Source organism: Nothobranchius furzeri, chromosome 14 (assembly GCF_043380555.1).
Source record: "Nothobranchius furzeri strain GRZ-AD chromosome 14, NfurGRZ-RIMD1, whole genome shotgun sequence".
NCBI lineage: Eukaryota > Metazoa > Chordata > Actinopteri > Cyprinodontiformes > Nothobranchiidae > Nothobranchius > Nothobranchius furzeri.
The window spans coordinates 54,881,420-54,898,066 of NC_091754.1; the positions used below are offsets into that span (position 1 = coordinate 54,881,420).

At 42.1% G+C, this 16,647-nt stretch overlaps 2 protein-coding genes across 4 annotated transcripts; one reads left to right on the plus strand and one right to left on the minus strand.

Moving 5' to 3' along the window:
• Positions 1–114: 114 nt before the first annotated feature.
• On the plus strand, positions 115–14,304 carry sctr (secretin receptor). Of its 3 annotated transcripts, XM_015942411.3 has the most exons (13): positions 115–321; positions 552–645; positions 1,042–1,152; positions 1,526–1,632; positions 3,824–3,933; positions 4,063–4,195; positions 4,287–4,440; positions 4,526–4,586; positions 6,975–7,044; positions 9,058–9,149; positions 11,921–12,059; positions 12,141–12,182; positions 12,253–14,304. In XM_015942411.3, exons 1-13 carry the CDS (start codon positions 280–282, stop codon positions 12,436–12,438), a joined length of 1,341 nt encoding a protein of 446 aa, XP_015797897.1. In that variant the 5' UTR covers positions 115–279; the 3' UTR covers positions 12,439–14,304. The 3 variants fall into 3 exon arrangements, with proteins under 3 accessions (XP_015797897.1, XP_015797896.1, XP_054594189.1); XM_015942410.3 differs by having other exon boundaries at positions 11,921–12,182; XM_054738214.2 differs by lacking the exon at positions 1,042–1,152 and having other exon boundaries at positions 11,921–12,182.
• On the minus strand, positions 14,172–15,272 carry LOC107374258 (acyl-CoA-binding protein). The gene is made up of 4 exons (XM_015942404.3): positions 15,175–15,272; positions 14,853–14,970; positions 14,461–14,523; positions 14,172–14,380 (listed from the first exon to the last, which is right to left on the minus strand). Exons 1-4 carry the CDS (start codon positions 15,178–15,180, stop codon positions 14,307–14,309), a joined length of 261 nt encoding a protein of 86 aa, XP_015797890.1. The 5' UTR covers positions 15,181–15,272; the 3' UTR covers positions 14,172–14,306.
• Positions 15,273–16,647: the final 1,375 nt, after the last annotated feature.

Consider the following 16,647-nt stretch of genomic DNA (forward strand, 5'->3'; position numbering starts at 1 on the left):
TAAATTAGTAATGACTTCAAAATTTAGTTAAAAAAACAGCCATATTAAACTGTGCAAAAAGCGTGCGTTTTATTTTGAAGGCTTGTTGAGTTGTTAAATTGTAAGAAGGTTTTTCAGAAGATAGTGCGATTATAAAAACTCCAAGTAGGTTCAGTCAGTGTTAATTTCCTGGGGTCACATGTCTGTTAAACGACAGGGTGCTGCTTTTTCACTCCCACCAGCCTGGAGTTTAGACCTAGATGCAGGTCGCGAGGGAGGAAAGGGAGCCAGTCCAGCACGATGAAGAAGGTTGGACTCTTAGGGGTGTTGCTGTTACCCCAGGTGAGTGTAGTTTTTTTTTAAAGTTTCTATTTTTCTTAAATTGAAAGGCAGGCCTAAACGACTCAATACCGATTGACGACACACACACACACACACACACACACACACACACACACACACACACACACATGCACATATATATATATATATATATATATATATATATATATATATATATATATATATATATATATATATATATATATATAATTTATGCATTTATTTTGCAGGGAAAATCATCATCAGGTTGTCATCCTCACGTAAGTTTGGTAAGAGAGGAAGAAAAGTGCTTAAAAGATCTTCTCAAGTCACACAAAGTTATAGGTGAGCCAATTAAATTTTTCATTTTTTTATTTTTACTACATCGTAAAATTAAAGATTATGAAATGTTTTCATTAGAGGATTTTATTGTGCCTTTATTGCATATTTTATTACCAAAAACATTTAAATCTGTGAACTGGGCATTTAATCCCAAACTGTGTTCTTTACTGACATCTAGTGGTCATACATTGAAATCCAGTCCTACATCCAGAGGAAGTCAAGTGTGAAATATAACGATTAAGAGATGGTTATACTTTTATTTATTACCTGCATTAAAATAATAAAAATAGTGATGTTTTCTCCTATTATTAAGTTTTATTTATCCTGTACAGTTTTTCTAACTTTTGTAAAAACCCTAACCCAGCACAACACATCATCCTTTCTGCTTGATCTTTTAAGATAACATCAGTCTAAACTGCAATGGTATGTGGGATGACTTGAACTGTTGGCCGCCTGCTTCTCTTGGAGAAACTGTCTCACAACCATGCCCAGATTTTTTTAATTCAGCAGGTGAGACAGTATGGTGCACAGTGACAAATCGGAACTTTTTTTTTTTTTTGCTGGTTAATTATTTACTATGGGAACTCATTTATTTTAATAAGAATCAAAGACATCTTTATTTTCTGAAAATCTCTATCCACACAGACCTTTATAGCTTACAATTGTACTGTAAAATAAGGATTGTGTAATAAAGTGTATGAAATGAAGAGCTGAATGTGTATTAAAGACTCTAAAGTAGTATATTATCACTGTGTTTCCTATACGATAGGTCCTAGTACCTTAGACCTCTTGTTAGTCTTTATTTTCTACAATAAATTTCAGTTGTGGTCATTTTTTAGACTAAAGTCAAATAGGGACCAATGATTTAATTGGTGCTTTGCAGGTAAGGTGCATCGTAACTGCACCACTGATGGATGGACAGACCTTCTTGTCCCTCATGAGGATGCTTGTGGCTACACTTTCAATGAGTCGCTGCACTTTCTTGCAGAGGTTGGTGGATGCTTATGTCCAGTGAAGGTTGTTTATGTTACTCAGATTTGGAGATCTATCCTGGGTAGGGATGGGCGATAAGTCAAAAATGCATCTTTATCGAAATTTGTGACTCTTATCGAGATCATTTTCCCCTCGTCAATAATTTTGATAAAAAATTGAAGATGTGTCTAGGATGGCAACGTTCATGTCCCTTTAAGAAGCTGTACCACCTTGAGTCACATAAAAATGTGACTCAACGTAATGCATGTGACAGCCCCAACTAGTGGACAACTTTTGTTTCTGCGCACACCTGTACTTATCGTCCATTTATCGTTATCGAGGTGAAATCCTCAATATATCGTGACATTGATTTTAGGCCATATCGCCCAGCCCTAATCTAGGGTGTACCCCATTATCACCCAATGTCTGGGAATAGGTACCAAATACCTGGGTGGTACACCGCATAGTTAGCATGCTAGCGTCTTGTTTTTTTTTTTTATCGAGTTTAACCACACAATTGGCTCCACCTATTAAAAACATTCAGTCAGTTCTAAGGTTTCCCATGTTGAGCCCCTATTGGTGCTCTTTTGTGAAGACACTTACCCGGAATTTATCGACCTTCCCAGATGTTGACACGCCACATTGTGTGTCATCTAACGCCTGACTCATGCTTCTCCGTCTGCGTCAGGGCGGAGACACGCAACGTCCTTGCGGGCCTGCCGGAGAGCTCCGCAAGGACGGACGGAGTCGAGCTCTCTTTTCTAAACATCCGTCAGTCGAGACGGACAACGCAAGCTTGTGATTGGTCAGGACGCCGCTGTTGTCTATATCGCCGCCATTGCGTCCTCAAAAACATAAAGAGAGCCGAGGATAACAAGCGGCAGACATGGAGAAGCTTGAAGAATACCTTGCGAAAAACTCTAAAAACATGAACGTTTAGTTCCCCCGTGACTGGAGGAGTGAAAAGATGCGCAGAGAGCGTTTTATTTGTGGACGGAACTGACAGGAAACGTGGGTTTAGAGGTGGCGAGTGCATGAAGAGGTGGAGGAGAATGAGAGACAAATATGTCCGTGTTAAAAAGTCTCTTACATACAAAAAAACATAATATAAACACACTATCTTGGACCGATACATGACAGGATACCACAGAACAGCGCTACACCCTCTGTTGTCCTGCCAAGGAATTGCTTTGCAACGCTCTCCAGGAGACGAAGTATGAGAGCAAAACGCTTCCGTCAATCCGTGCGTGTCTGTCCCTTGCGGAGCTGACGGAGAAGCATGAACCAGGCTTAAGGAGGTATCTCATTGTCTTTTAACCCCCAACACTTCCGTATTATTGAAAACACTCAAGATAAATGAATTCGTTTTTTCTGACTTGCACTGGTCCAAGAATTTTACCTTTAACAAAACAATCCTTGTTGGTCCGATCATCAGTGGCGTGTCCAGATCTTTTAAAATGGGGTGGCCCAGGTGAGGCACAACTTTGTGCATGGGTGGCACCAATGGTTATGCTTTTTTTGTTTTACCCCCAAGCCTTTTGTGGACAATCAAAAGCCTATTTAAAGGTAAATTAGTGTGGTGGCACCTGGGGTGGCCAATCAGATTCCGAGGGTGGCATGTGCTACCCCAGGCCACTCCCTGGACACGCCCTTGCCGATCATAGCTCATTTCCATTGACCGTTTTTTGCACGGATTGGGAAGGAGCGGATCACAAATTTTTCTGTTCCGATTGGGGGCGCTCCAGTCATGGGACGTTTTTTGTCCCCCTTCTGTTTTAGGTCCAGAAATTTCCAGAGCACTATGGTTATGGTGGAGCAACAACACAGTCTGATTGCTTGTCAGAAATACGTGACTACATGCAACAAGCTAATCAAACGGTGTCCGTTGTTCGTGTTTTCATTAGTTGTACATGAATGTGAAAAAATGCTAGCAAGTAGCAGCAACTTGTGGTCATCTTCAGGGTTCCACACGTTCGACATAGTGAGAGTCCACACTCAGGAGGAGCTAGACGGATCCGTAAGGACGTTTTTATTCCTCAGCGGATCATAACCGATGGAACCAAGCAGCTGTCGGAACGCTGTCGGGGCAAAGCTGAGGAAATTAAAGCCCAGTGTAGGACAGAAACATCCGGAGGGATTTTGTTAAATGCTAAAGAAACATTTCACCTGCTTCTGTTGTTAACGGCTTTATGTATTTTCCATTCTTCAGCCCTCAGACTCTCATTTGTACTTCTCCTACGTGAAAACCATGTACACAGCTGGATACACACTCTCCCTCATCTCTCTCAGCATCGCCATCATGGTTTTCTCCCTGTTCAGGTGAGGAACCTTGGTTCTTTTGTCCCTCCGTCTAACACAGAGCGTGTTCTCATGCCCCGCCTCACATTCAAATGGTTTGCACATCAGCTCAAACACTGTGCGTAAAGCTGAGTTCACGTTTCCTTAAAGGAAGCTCCACTGTACCAGGAACCACATCCACGTTCAGCTCTTTATCTCCTTCATCCTGAGAGCCATCTTCATCTTCATCAGGGACACTCTACTATTTACCAACGAGGAGCTCTATCACTGTGACTACTACCCGGTACGGTCACAGTTCAGTGTTTTCTTGACCCGATGTTGTTCTTGGGCCCATTTAGCCTAACTTTTCCTCTCTCCTGCAACGCTCCGCTAAGGTGGCGTGTAAGATTGTGCTGATGTTTTCCAACTACTCCATCCTTGCCAACTACAGTTGGCTGCTGGTGGAAGGTCACTTCCTGTTCACCCTGGTGAGCCTCTCCTTCTTCTCCCTGAAGAAACACCTCGCCTGGTACATCCTCCTCAGCTGGGGTATTGCATCATTGTAATCTCATTTATCTTTGACCTAAGCTCGACGAATAACCGTGTTTCTGTTTTCAACCGCTTTTTATTGCAGGTTTACCCCTCATTGTAATAATCTCCTGGGGATGTGCTAAGTACCTTTATGAAGATGAAGGGTAAGGAGCTGCAAGACTTTCTTGCAATCTTTTAACGTGGTCTTTTTGTGGTTTGTTGTTATGGACACCTTATTGGAGCTAAAGTAATTTTTTATGTGTCAAGCTGGTATTTGTTTTTGTAGATTCAACGGAAGAAATGTCTTTAGTGCAGGGGCCTCGTTTATTAACCGTGCTCATGCACAGATCTGTGCGTATTTCTTGCGTAGGAACAAATTTACGCATTTTGTGGTATTTATCATTTTGTACTCGTGCGTGGGAACGTTCCTAAATATAAGGAAACCTCAGACCGTGCGTACGAACAGCATCTAGTGGTAGAAAAAGGGAACCGCAAGAATCTGACATCGTAGAATGAATTCCATGTTTGTTTTTTTTTGCAATCACAATTTGTCCTTGTTTTTTTATTAATTTACATATTTTTAATTTAATTGTTTTTGGTTTTTGTCCTTGTGAAGAGTCTTGTGACTTTGCTTGAGATGATAAAAGATCGCTATGCTGGGATTTGTGACCATTTATGGAGTGACAGACAAACTGCCCGAATCTGATTCCTGTCCATATTCTATTTTACATCTATGAGAACCCGCCATAAACTCCTCTGCTCCCCGATCATACGCGCATTGTTTAGGTAACCAGACTGAATGACACCTGCGAAGAGACTGCACTAAACTAACTCCAAGCAGAACTGTTCCTTAAATGTAAAACGTAAAGGACAACTCGTTACTCTACAATTTAACATATTCTTTTTATTGATTTCTGACAGAAGCCTCTCTTCTATCCCAACCGCGCTCATAACCTCTTCGACTTGTTTGGTTCTTTTGCACTTCAGCAGCTAGTGTCCCGATCTCGCAACAAAAGTTTCATTTTATTTTTTCCAGGTAGAACGCAGGGAATCCACTCACGTGCTGTGGAAGGGGTGTGACCAAATATGGTTAATTGAGGGAGTTTCTGTATGTAAATGACTGAGAACGGACACGAGCACCTGGGTACCATAGATGGGATTCATCATCAGATGATTGCGGAGGAACGTGTGTACAAGAGGCCACCGCATAAATCCTAAATCAGCATCTTGACCATTCCTACATACATTCCAAATTTCGCTCATAACAATAAATATAGTAATATTTCTACGAACGTTTGATGAATGAGGCCCAGGATTTTGATGAGAACCTATACAAATACATTTAAATTGGCATTTATAGAGAAATGTTTGTGTTTGAATGATTCACAGGTTTATTAAAGAGTAAGTCACCCCCTACCAGAGTCTTAAGCCTCATTCATGCTTCTCCGTCAGCTCCGCAAGGAACAGACACGCACGGATTGACGGAAGCGTTTTGCTCTCATACTTCTCCGTCTCCTGGGGAGTGTTGCAAAGCAATACCCCGGCAGGACACCAGAGGGCGTAGCGCTGTTCTGTGGTATCCTGTCATGCATCGGTCCAAGATAGTGTGTTTATATTGTGTGTTTTATTTTTTATTTTTTTTGGTATATAAGAGACTTTTTAACACAGACAAAATTGTCTCTCATCCTCCACCTCTTCATGCGCTCACCACCTCTAAACCCACGTTTCCTGTCATTTCCGTCCACAAATAAAACGCTTGCTGCGCATCTTTTCACTCCTCCAGTCATGGGGGAATTAAACGTTCATATTTTAGAGTTTTTTCGCGAGGTATTCTTCAAGCTGCTCCGTGTCTGTCGCTAGTTATCCTCGGCTCTCTTTTATGTTTTTGAGGGCGCAATGCCGGCGGTGTAGACGACTGCGGCGTCCTGACCAATCACAAGCTTGCGTTGTCCGTCTCGACTGATGGATGTTTAGAAAAGAGAGCTGGACTCCGTCCGTCCTTGCGGAGCTCTCCGGCAGGCCCGCAAGGATGTTGCGTGTCTCCGCACTGACGCAGACGGAGAAGCATGAATCAGACTTTACTCCACTCCCACTTCATGTTTGAAAAATGCAACAAATGCCGTTGCCTGTCAGACCAAGGGGGCGGAGCCGCTAGCACATACACACACAGGCTCACAACAACATTGTGACATCATAATGTACCAGCTATCATCATAGCGTGCCACTTAGCCAATAGCGATGGCAGATTTAAATTCAAATGTAGTGAAGAGGTTTTACCTGAAGAGGGCGCTGACAATGACAGTTTTAGCCAGAATATTTAAATTTTAACTAAGATGCACTAAAGTGCAAAATTATTAACTAAACGTGTCTACAGCACGATTAAACATTCATTTATATAGTTTATCAGCTAAAAAAAGTTGATTTGGGGATGACTTGCTCTTTAAATAGCTTAATACTGAAGAAAACCTAAAGAAATGAGTGATTTTTCTACGGTACTTTTAATATTTTAGATCATGTATCATTAATTTGAATGTCTTCTTTTCTTGCCAAAGGTGTTGGGAAACCAGGAGACATGAATGGATTTGGTGGATACTTCGAGTTCCAGTTCTTCTAACTATATGTGTAAAGCAATGTTTCTTTGTTTAACTGAGCTTCAAAGCAAAATTCCAAGAATTAGATACTTGTCATCAACATATTTAACACCTATGTAACATTTGAAGCTTAAAGAAACCTAGCAGCAGGCTTCAGTACAAAATTTTAAGTCCCGTTTTTCCAGTTCCACATCTTAAGTGTGGTCCTAAAGACTCAACATGGCGACACCTGGAAATGGTCTGGTTGACTAGTTAGCTTAGCTTAGCATGAGGACCGGAAATGAGACTATATCTGACCAGTTTCTGGTTAAAGTTAGAAATCCAGAATGCTATTCCCTTCATCTTTTCACCTAAACCTTGTTTTGGCTGAATGGGTGACTCTGGATTTGCTATCAAAGGTTGGGTCAACTTACAGAGCCAGGAGAGCAAACAGAAACCTCCCTCTCTTCAGCTCCTCCTGGGGTTTTTTCAACGTTTTCCCAGACCAGAGAGAATATATGATGCCTCCAGGGACTTCTGGGTCTACGTCAGACTCTTTTGTCAGTTGGACATGACTAGAGAACCTGAAGACCAGGTGACATTCTAATTAGATGCGTGAACAACCTCAGCTGACTTTTCCCTCAGATATAACGGTAAATGGCCTGTATTTGATATAGCGCCTTCTATGGTTATACAACCCCCCAAAGTGCTGTACAACACCCACAAACAAATACGTTCACACGCTGGTGGTGATGAGCTTCAGTGGAGCTCAATGGCACCAATGGCTCAAACCTGAAACATCAGGGCGGCATCGGATGATGAAGCTCCCTACTTAATCTCTCCCATAATTCAGGCCTAGTCCACACGTAGCCGTTTTTTTTTTAAACGAATAACCGCCCCTCCAAAAACTTGCATCCACACCACCTCGTTTTAAAAAAAACTCTGTCCACACGTACCCGGATAAATACGTTGTTAAGGACATGCCAGACCTGTAGGCGGCAGTACGTCCCCCGTTCTTAACCTCGTCCTTCGTCTGTGGTCTTCCGCAAGGAGCAGTAATTCCGCTTGCAAAAACAAACAAGCAAAAAGCGCTTGGGCAATTGATAAAGCGAGCGCAGCTCTGAGGGCATCCACGCTGTCGGCTAGTGTAAACACAGGTCGCACACGTGATGTCAGCATTTTCGTTGTCGCGGAAAGTGACGTTGCGGACCTTAGAACTCCAGTTTTGTCTGTCCACACACAGACACCCAAAATGGAGAAAACGCAGATCTTCACTTTGGCCGGAGTTTTTAGAAAGATCCGTTTTCGTGTGAAAAAACTCTGTTTTCGTGTGGATGACAGGCCAAAACGTAGAAAAATACCTACGTTTTGGCAGATCCCCGGCTACGTGTGGACAGGGCCTCAGTCACTCGTATCCAAGATCTTGTTTTTTCGGTCACTATCCAAATCTCATGGCCAAAGGAAAGGGTTGGAACGTAGATGGACCAGATCAAACACCTGACCTTGTGGCTCACGTCCTTCTTCACCACAGCTGACGAGAGCATCTGCTGCTTAAACTCTAATCTGTCAGACTACGTTTCACTCCACTCAGGAACAAAACTCACTTCCAACCCAGAGGGAGTATCTCGCTCAGCTTTAAACCATCTGAGATCACACAGGAGGTCCTGACTAACAGATTCTGACAGAACTGCGGTGATTAAACCCGGAGGCTAAAAAACCAGACACCATAAAACTAAGTAGAAACTAGGGAAAGCCCTGGCAGAGACCAACCCACCCTGGGTATTATCAAGTGTCTGTGCCGGCAATAAGGAAGTCGCTCTTGTTTTAGTTGTACTGGGACCAGTTAGCTTTCAAATGTGGCCATTACTTATACATCACTCCCACAGGATACCTTGAAAGGAATGATCAAAAAAGGCCTATAGTTATATAGCTACATTAAACTTTCGCTAACTAGCATCACTTTTAGCATTAGTGTACCAGTTGTGCATCGTCATGTTTAAATGTTCAGCGCTGGAATTTCCAAATGAAAGTAACAGAGCTGTTGTCTGGTTTTAATTGTTAAAAGGTGAATATCATCTTTTTCCTGGGAATTTTGAGGATACTGGTCAGCAAACTCAGAATGCCGGACGCACAAAGGAATGAATTCAGCCAGTATAAGTGAGTATTTTACAGACTAGTACTGATTTGATGCATGGTTTGTTATTTTGGTTGTGCTGAATACATTTAAAGAGACAATGTGTAGTTTTTATCATTATTTTCTGGAAATATTCATCAAAATGTTGAAAGTAATGAAATGATGGTCAGTTGTTGAAAAATATTGGCGGCTTTGTAACATAACCCTAAAAATCAGGTCTACAATAAATGGCCCCGCCCCGGTTGCCTAGGAGATACATCTTCAGGAACCACCCAGACGTTTATGTTTATGTATTTAACAGACGCTTTTGTCCAAAGCGACTTACAAGTGACATCTTCCAATGTTTATGTTCTACCGAGGCGTGTGTTCTCTGTTTGTTAGCCATTTAGCTAGCTGAGCAAGGATACACGGGAGGGGTATTCTAGCCTAGCCTTGGTCAAAAATTACCCAGAATACACTGCTATATTTTCAAAAGGATGGCGGCTCAGAAGCTGGCAGCTATTTCGGGGGCTAATTTCAAGTTTAAATGTAAGTCAACTAATTTAAAATGTTTTTTTAGAACCAGAGCAGTTATCTATGGTTGGTTAGTTGCTTAGGAGTTGCAGCTTCGGTGGCTAGCAGGTAGTAACTCGCTTACATATTTAATTTAACAAATATATACACAATTTAAAAAGTAAAAGTTTTGTTATATATTTATATTGAAACTTCTACATATAAAATCTAATGTTATCTCCCGTGTCCACGTGACGTTACGCGACGGCTGTTGAAGCGTTAGGACGTCACATATGCAGCGTGCCGATTTCTTGTTTGTAGTCATGTTAATTACGAAGATTTACAAGCTGATAAATCACAAAGTACATGTCAGGCGCGGTTGAAACACACATCATTAGTTTTCATTTAAATTGCAGTACAACACTTGTGTGATCCAGGGCGCAAAGCAAAGCGGATTAGAAAATAGCGTTTTTAGCGTCGTTGACTTGCATTCATTTTTTTCTTTCTTCAAGGGACCCATGAGCCGACCGGAAAGGGAGACTTAGGGTGTTTCTCAATGCCAAGGAACCTTGCCTTGATGTCTTGGCCCCACCCCAGTTGCCTAGGAGATATGTCATCAGGATCCGCCAAGACGTGTTTAGAACATGAATCTTGGTTGGTTCGTGTTCTACCGAGGCGTGTGTTCTCTGTTTGCTAGCTGTTTAGCTAGCTGAGCGAGGATACACGAGAGGTGTTTTGTAGCTTAGCCTTGGTCAAAAATTACCCAGAATACACTGCGGTATTTTCAAAAGGGTGGTGGATCAGAAGCCGGCAGCTACTTCAGCTGCAAATTTCAAGTTTAAAAGTAAGTCAACTAATGTAAAATGTTTTTTAGATCCAAAGAAGTTATCTTTTGTTGGTTAGTTGCTTAGTAGTTGCAGCTTTGGTGGCTAGCGAGTAGTAACTCGCTTATATTTTTAATTTAATAAATATATACACAATTGAAAAAGTAAAAGTCTCATTATATATTTATATTGAAACTTATACGTATAAAATATAACTTTGTCTCCCGTGCCACGAGATCGCCGTGGAAGTCGCAGTCACGTGATGTAAGTCTGTTCCATTAAGCCCTTTTCTTTGACCAAGGACAGTGTCCTCGTAAGCAAGGCGCCTGGCCTCGCAGGACATCGCCTTTCAAGGCCAGGCGCCTTGACATTGAGAAACACCCTTAGGCTCCCTACAACAAGGTAGCAGGAAGATGGTGGCATTTATCCTAAATGTTGTTGCTGTGTTGTTTTCTGTTCTGCTTACCTCTGCTACAGGTAATAATATACTTCTATTTGCTACTTGAGCAACTGCAAATCTGCACGTAACTTTTATTTTGAAAAGTTCCAGATGTTTTTACACTGCTTTTGTGTTTGACTTCCTGTCTGATCCAACCTAAACTTCTGAGCTTGACGTGTTCTGGAAGCGTAGTGCGCTACAAATAAACTTGAATGGTAAATTTAGCGGGATGACGTGTCCGTACGCTTCTGGAAAGTGTCCAAAAAGCGATACCTCCTGGCCGGCGGAAACACACTCATCCACTATGATGGAAGCTAATTGCTGCGTTCTACGCTTTGTGGATGTTACGCAATGCTTACTGGGCCTTACCACCAGATGTGTAAACATCACATAACATCCACGTAAAATATAGTATGTAGTATGTACCTGCCATGAAGCGTTACTACTCTTCTAGAACACCGCAGTTCATATCAGGCCAGACAGGAAGTTAAACACAAAAGCAGTGCCAGCAGAACCTTTCAAAATAAAAGTCCCGTGCAGATTTCCAGTTGCTTAACTAGTAAAAAAAAAATGTACGCCATTTCCTGTGAAACCTCTGTAGCCGAGGTAAACAGAATTGAGCACAAACCACAGACCTTTTTTGGAAACACGCTTCCATCTTTCTCCTAGCTTGTTGTCACGGGAACACACAAAATCACGCCTGGTTTTGCAATTCTCCCGTGACTTTGCTGCTGTTTTGCATGTGAAATTGCACGGGACACGCTCCTGGTGGGAAGAGAGCTCGTGGGTAATTTGTGTCTATTACATAACGTCACTCGTGCATCCAGTGGACGGGCTGGGTTACTCGTCTGGTGGAAGAGCTTGGTAACTGTTGGACTGATCTGTTTAAGAGTTTGTCTTTTAGCTCAGTGAGGAAACGAGTGGTCAGAGGCCCTTAAAGTCCAATACTGAATAAAAAATATTTACGTTAATCTGAACATTCGGTCACTTTTTCACTAATGATGATATTCAGAAGTCAAATGCTGTTTTCCTTTAACAGAAGGCTGATCAAGTCCACCTTTTTCCTGGTGGCTCTGTTCGGTCTGCACTACATCCTTTTTGTTTTCCTGCCTGTGGAAGTCAGCAGTTCCGTGTTTAAGATCTGGATGTTTGTGGAGCTGGCTCTCTCGTCCACACAGGTACATTTCTACATTCAGAAAACAGAAATGATGTCAGAAAAACCAACACACCCCCACCCTTTGTCTCCTCCCACCTGGAAGGGCTTTGTGGTTGCTGTCCTCTACTGTTTCGTGAACGGAGAGGTGAGGCCTGAGGATAGAAGTCTGGAACTGGATTCATTAGGGATTGATCTGATAATGTACACATTTTTAGGTGCAGCAGGAGTTTAGGAGGAGGTGGAGGAGATGGAGGCTCGTCCAGCACCTCCCCAGTCGGCGCCAGGCGCATCGCAGCTCCATCAGTCACAGCGGCTCTCCCCACACCCAGGTGTCCCTGCTGCCCAGCTCTCCAGGCAGCCTGATGACCAGAGCGCTCCCTCTGGACACTCTGGAGATGTGACCCAGAGTCTGATAGGAGTGTCTGAATAAAATAACACATTTTGATATTCCATCAAATTATGTAATTTTTTTTCGTTGTATTTCCGTGTATTTCTACGTGTTTTACATCATTAGTATCCTTTTGACTCCTTAGCTCCCCCCAGTGGACACTAGTAGGATCTAACCGTATTAAATTATTTTCTTGTTTAACTTTGAAATTCAAATATTTATTTTTCTTTCCTTAAATGAACAAAAGGGTTTGTAAATTAACAAATATTTTAAGTAATAGTTGACTGTTAGTCTTGTATTTTCATGCATTTATTTACATACAATTGGTTTATTGTTTTTAAACAATTTAATATAAGAAAATAAAAAAAATTGTTTTTCACTTTTTATGTTTTGGTTCTTTTATTTTTTATAAAAAGATGGAAAATTCTTAAGATATTTCTGGCGAAAAAGTGTGGCAAATGCCTCATTATTCCATGGTGCCATGCTCATTTAAATTGGATGTGTCCTGTCAGGAATCTCTCACGTGTCTGAGCAGAACCTCCCTGAACCGTCTACAGGTGGTTCAGAACGCCTGTGCTCGGCTTCTGACCAAGTCCTCCAAACACACCCACATCACCCCGCTTCTCCTCCAGCTTCACTGGCTGCCAGTCACCTTCAGGGTTCATTTCAAGATCCTGGTTCTGGTCTACAGGGCCTTACATGGACAAGCACCATCTTACATTGGTGATCTTCTCAGTCCCTGCAGGCGCATCACTAAATGAAACCAGTCAGCAGTGTTCACGCACTAAAACATGCAGGAAATGTGCTGGAAGCAGACTGCAGAACCAGGAATTTCAGCTAAATGTTTTCTAAGTCCAACAGGAGGCAAACTGCCAACTCTAAAGTTGCAAGTGCGATTTTCTGGCCACAGAGAGCAGTAGGAGTCTGAGTTACGTTTCATTAACCTTGTAGAGGACCGTTTTAAACATACTTGCTCAAGAAAAGTATGTAATAATAGGAAAAGTTGCATAGTCTGCCTTTAATATGTGCTCAGCACCCTGATGTCTTCCATAACTGAGCCACTGTGGGCGACGGTGGCACGGGAGTTAAGTGCTCACCCCGTAATCGGAAGGTTGCAGGTTCGAGCCCCGTTCAGTCTGTCGCTGTGTCCTTGGGCAAGGCACTTAACCCACGTTGCCTGCTGGTGGTGGTCGGAGGGACCGGTGGCGCCAGTGCTCGGCAGCCTCGCCTCTGTCAGTGCACCCCAGGGCAGCTGTGGCTACATCGTAGCTCATCCCCACCAGTGTGTGAATGACTGGTTGTGTTGTAAAGCGCCTTGGGGGGTTCCAGGACTCTAGAAGGCACCATATCAAATACAGGCCATTTACCATAACTGCTCCAAGAGGATTCAGTGTTCAGATCTATTTTTCCAGTGTACATTTGCATGAGCAGATGCAGAAACTGTGCAAAGAACATAAAACGGACCGTGTCTGACCCATGCGCTCTACACCATCTGTCCTCCAGACAGAAGACTGCATATCCTCAAAGGCCAGATAACAAGGTCTCGTGTTTTATGCCCGATCGGCACATTTTGTTCTGTTAGTTTGATGATAATAAATGTCACTGAACTTGACAACAAAAGGTTTTAAATGATTGTATTTAAAATATTGTTACGGTATTTTGTTTTGATTCTTAGTGAAAAGTCAAATTTTCCCAGATGGAATTAATAACCGTTACTTTTTTAAAAATAATAATAAAAAAAAGAAGTTTAACGTTACAATAAGTGTTTATTTTTTACAGTGTTCCAGTTGACCAGCTCAGGGTTTGTCTAACAATTTCTAACAAGCTTTCTTCCGGAAACAAAAGGAAACATTTCTAAAAAAAAAAACAACAACAAAAACTCTAGATTCCATATTTTTCTTTCAGCTTCTCCGCTACATCAACATAAGCCGCCATCGCTTGTTCCTTAGTCAGACCTGTCGAAGAGAAACGAGAGAAACTGACTCAGTCCGATATTTGATTTGAATTTAACAACCTTACTTTAACTAAATCCTACCTTTCTTAGCATTCCATGCATCCCATTTGGCCTTGGCTGTGAACTCAAACATGCCTGGACGCTCTGTGGGAATGAATGGAAACATCAGTGACAGGGTTCTGCAGGAACAACGAGACTTCTGTGTTTGCTCAGAAACAAGCGATCGGACCACACGGGAGCATTGTTACCATCTCAAGTCAGGAGTGTGAGATCAGTAACAAGTCCATGCACGGGAGTTCCAACTAATTCCTGAAGAACCAGTCACTACAGCCTAAAACCAGAGTTAACCTTTGCACTCTGACATGAAATCTGACCAGTCAGGCCTCTTTTGTTACTCAGCTCCACCCGTTGCTTAATTTAGAAAATCCCAACACAAAACTGTCAGTTTATCCTGTTATTTTAGAGTTACTGACCTGTGCTAATGTCACCGACCGTGGCTTGCTTGTATAAGCCGTACAGAGCAGCCACTTCTCCTTGATCTGGTTTTTGTTTCAGGACTTTCACCTCCTCAGCTGCTTTCTCAAAGGCATCCTGATTTTTTTTTAAAGGGAAACAAGTTGAGTCACCTCCTCTCACAAGCGAACCTTTGCACAGTTTCAACATTTTGTCTAAGCACATGTGCGAACACCTCCATAAAAGCTGCATCGGACTCTTGTCTAAACACCTTAAATAACTAATGAAACATGAAACAACACTGTAAAACCGAAAAGCTTGGATTAAACAGCTTAAACTTACAGTCATGGCTGCAGATGTAGGAAGTTTTTGCTGCTGCTGCTGCTGCTGCTGTTGAACTCACCCTCTTCAGCTCAACTAGTCACACAAAGTGGGAGGAGCTTAAACCAGAACAGGAAACAGGTTAGGCCAGAAAAAACATTTCAAAATCAAAGAGCACCTGAGTAAATACAGACTAAACCGGTTCTACGTGAAAAAGCAATAGAATCATGAATTAAAGGGGCAGTATGTAAGAATATATTGAGAATTTTACAGTGAGAGAATCCCAAAAGAGTCTGATGTTTCAGTCATTTTGGAAGGACGGTTAAACTGAAACATATTTTATATCTAGCTGGCTAAGGGGATTGTCAGTTTTTCTCCTTTCAAAACAAGGGCCAGCATTGCAGCCACCATAATTGTAGTTTGACGACAGCCAAGAGAAAGCTCCAGAGTTTTTTCACGTGGTTGCAGTAACCAGATCTTACCACAGGATGTCACTTTTACTTCATTTCTACATATTGCACCTTTAACTGTGATTAAACACAATATTTAGGAAGAAGAGTTCAGCATTACCAGAACTAGAAGAAATGGGGAGTCTAAGCCACGCTCGTTAATTTCCAATCCATGGGTTCACTACCCTATGGGCCCAGTCCCAATACTCGGACTGCGCTCTACGGCCTTCTGTGAAGTGCACTTGGAGGAAGTGCGCTGTAAGACTGCGAGTGCGTAGTACACAAGTGTGCAAATAATTGCTGAACTGTGACAGGGAGCATTGTGTCATCGACTGCGATGCATGCCAGTATGCTGGTCACTGTGATACATTTTAAAAAACATTTTATTAACAACTTTCAAACAAAAACAAAACAAACAATTATTTGACAAAATGTACATTCATTGCTGTCCACATGAAAGCTTTGTCTAAAACATTAGGAGCATCAATTAATCAACCCTAAAATGAATAACATTTGAAAATGCATATTGTCAGAAAAGGCACTTGAGCCTTTGCTCCTGGAGCAATGGATTGTGGGTAATACCCTCCGCCGAAGTCCACATCAATGCAGACTTGGGTCAAGTGTACATCAAGAGTGCAAAAGCGACGTGGTCAACTTCCGCACTTGAGAATCGGGACACCCTACGCCAAGGGTCTCCAACCTTTCTTGGCCTGTGAGCTATTTTTCCACAAGTACAGAAGAGCTACTACCATATGATTCATTCACTTTAATACTTTCTGTGTGTGAATATGCTTACTATGTTGAAAAAATGCTATACTTACTATTTTAACATGCAAAAAAATAGTGACAATCTGAAAATCAAACAAAATTAAACATTTTGTTTATTCACTAATTAGATACTTTCAGATAATTAACAGCCCCTCCTGCTGTCCCTGTCACTACCAACCCAGCCGTCGTTGTGGGTGACACAGGCCTGAACAGTATCGCACCATCCCAACCCACCGCTCTTGTTTTCCCCAAGCGCCATTTTGGGAAGAACATGTGC

Coding starts and splice junctions, on each gene's coding strand:
- sctr (XM_015942410.3), top strand. CDS start 280: ATGAAGAAGGTTGGACTCTTAGGGGTGTTGCTGTTACCCCAG. Junction 4,587..6,974: donor TACCTTTATGAAGATGAAGG/GTAAGGAGCTGC, acceptor TTCTTGCCAAAG/GTGTTGGGAAACCAGGAGAC. Junction 9,150..11,920: donor AATGAATTCAGCCAGTATAA/GTGAGTATTTTA, acceptor TTCCTTTAACAG/AAGGCTGATCAAGTCCACCT.
- LOC107374258 (XM_015942404.3), bottom strand. Junction 14,524..14,852: donor GGTCGGTGACATTAGCACAG/GTCAGTAACTCT, acceptor TCATTCCCACAG/AGCGTCCAGGCATGTTTGAG. Junction 14,381..14,460: donor TGCATGGAATGCTAAGAAAG/GTAGGATTTAGT, acceptor TCTCTTCGACAG/GTCTGACTAAGGAACAAGCG.